Genomic DNA, 2,173 nt, shown 5'->3' with positions numbered 1-2,173 from the left:
TGCATCGGCCCACCCCTGATCCTGCTGAACAAGCTCCTCTTGTAGCTCGATCGGTCACACCGCCATCACCGTCGAGGAGAGGGGGGACGACACTGCTTCGGCAGCGTGCACCTCGATCCTGTACCGTGTTTGTTATGCCCCCCCCCCCCCCCATGAACACTCCAGTGAGGGAGGGCGAGACGATCGAGGGGTCCCGTACCACGCGGAATCGACCCTATCCAGTGCTCAAGTGCTCAAGGAGCAGGAGAGAGAGCTTTTGTGGTGTTGGTGTACGCAATAACGGGACAGGGGGGGTGTTCTCTCTATCTCCTCTTCTAGCTCTTAGCATGAGCTGCGCCCTGTGTCCGACCCCTTTTGCGCAGCAACACCTTAAACTTGCAGGCCCTCCAAATTCGGGTCGGAACGTAACGGAATGGGCCCCGAGTTTGAAAAGGGCGACGGACGCTTGCGTCCTAGCCTCCAACAACGCCTCCCCGGCGCAAAGGGGAAGAAAGAGAGTCCTTATCAGCTGGTCGGCCGCCATTCGGGCCTCCCGGCCTGCTGCGGCGGCGCGGCCGGTCGAGGCCGGGCTCGGCCCGGCCCGCGACGGCTGGCCGCCGACGAGCGCGCTCGCGCTGCTCGTCAAAATGGCGGCGGTGGCGATTGCGGCGACGGTCGTTCAGTCGTACAGCGCTCAGGCGCCTCTCGTCTGTCGTCTGTTGTCGCATTTCGCACACGCGCGCGCCGCGCGACCCGCGTCGCTCCGCGAGGGCATGAGCCTTCCGCGATTCGATCCCGCAGCCAAAAGCTGCTCGCTCGAACCGCGGCCGACTCTACCATCGCGGCTGCAGCTGTTGAGCTCTCCAGAAGACTGGTGCCTCATATGCTGCCTCCCTGCGGATGCTGCCGGCGAGCCTGGCGGTCCGCTGTACTACAAGGAAGTGCTGACTCGATTTCTACTCGAATTCTTCTACCCCCACGACTCGGAACGCGAATGTGACAGGACCATCGGGTCCTTCGGCCACCAAAGCGAGATCTCCCGAGAGCAGCTGAGCCTGCCTCTGGCCTCGCCTCCCTCTCCTCCAGGCATTCGTGGTATCCTATGGGTCGTCCAGAGTATCGACCTCTGGCTTGTCAGCCAGCCCCACTTTGAGGGCGCCATGAAGTACAGCGATCGCCATCTCGCTGACCTCTCCGCAAGGCCCCCCGACCGCGTCGAACTCATCGGCGCGGGCTCTCTCGGCTACGGGACCGGCCCCAGCTTCGGCTGAGGGCTGACAAGCTGCCGAGCCCAAATCACTGTGAGAGTCGTGATTTCTTGTTGGTTTTCTCAAATCTCTCTCTCCAAGTGCTCTCTTGTGCTCTCTCTTGACCCACCCAGCCTTTGCCGGTCGCATGCGACGAGCGGGCCCTCTGAGATTCTCTTCTCTTCGGCCCTGTGTGAGTCTCTTCTTCGTCTCTTCTTCTCCTGTGTGTGTTTGCTTGTGTGTGGCCGCGCTCTTTCTTTTACTTTGCACCCACAAGAACCTTGAGCAAAGGTTTGGTGAGAGAGAGATTTTGCAATAATTGGCGCACAGCATCCGCCGTGGTGCCGCCGACCGAGCCCTGCCCAGCCTGCCTCGTCTCTGTCTCTCTGTACTCTCTCTCGTCTTTGTGCGCAGGCACCTTGATTTCGTAGTGAATGAACAAGATCGCGACTGCAGTGGAAGAGAGTGGGGCTCTCTCAGCTACGGGACCGGCCCCAGCTTCGGCTGAGGGCTGACAAGCTGCCAAGCCCAAATCACTGTGAGAGTCGTGATTTCTTGTTGGTTTTCTAAAATCTCTCTCTCTGTGCAGTGGAGAGTGGTTCCCCGCCATCTCGCACATGTCGGTGACAGGCTCGGACTGGACACCAGCGCGGCATGTCTGGATGTCGCAACGCAAGTCCTCCTGCAGCAGAACCCCTCTCCGCTACCGAGGGAAAGCCCGAAGACAGCTTGGCCGAGGCCAGGCGCCTCCAAGCGGCAAAAAAAACAGCATCGGCCAGCGAGACAACCAGCTTGTGTATGGTCACCCCAGCCCCTGTGGCCGCGACGCGGCCGCAGTCGGCGGAGACGCCCTTCTTCGACTCGCTCGACCTCGGCGGCGGCTTGCCAGGCGCGATGCCGCCTCCGTTCGCCGACGGGATCCTCGCCCGAGAGGGCGTGGTGGAGCA

At 61.6% G+C, this 2,173-nt stretch overlaps 1 protein-coding gene across 1 annotated transcript; it reads left to right on the top strand.

Moving 5' to 3' along the window:
* Nucleotides 1-497: 497 nt before the first annotated feature.
* EMIHUDRAFT_373927 (hypothetical protein) lies at nucleotides 498-1,806 on the top strand (the record flags this gene model as incomplete). The annotated part of the gene is made up of 2 exons (XM_005775721.1): nucleotides 498-1,297; nucleotides 1,780-1,806. A coding segment is annotated over one exon (729 nt), but the record flags the coding sequence as incomplete, so codon positions are not given.
* Nucleotides 1,807-2,173: the final 367 nt, after the last annotated feature.

This window comes from Emiliania huxleyi (genome assembly GCF_000372725.1).
Source record: "Emiliania huxleyi CCMP1516 unplaced genomic scaffold EMIHUscaffold_2954, whole genome shotgun sequence".
Lineage (NCBI taxonomy): Eukaryota > Haptophyta > Isochrysidales > Noelaerhabdaceae > Emiliania > Emiliania huxleyi.
Note: the sequence above shows the minus strand (reverse complement) of the source record. Positions and strands in the feature narration are given on the sequence as shown.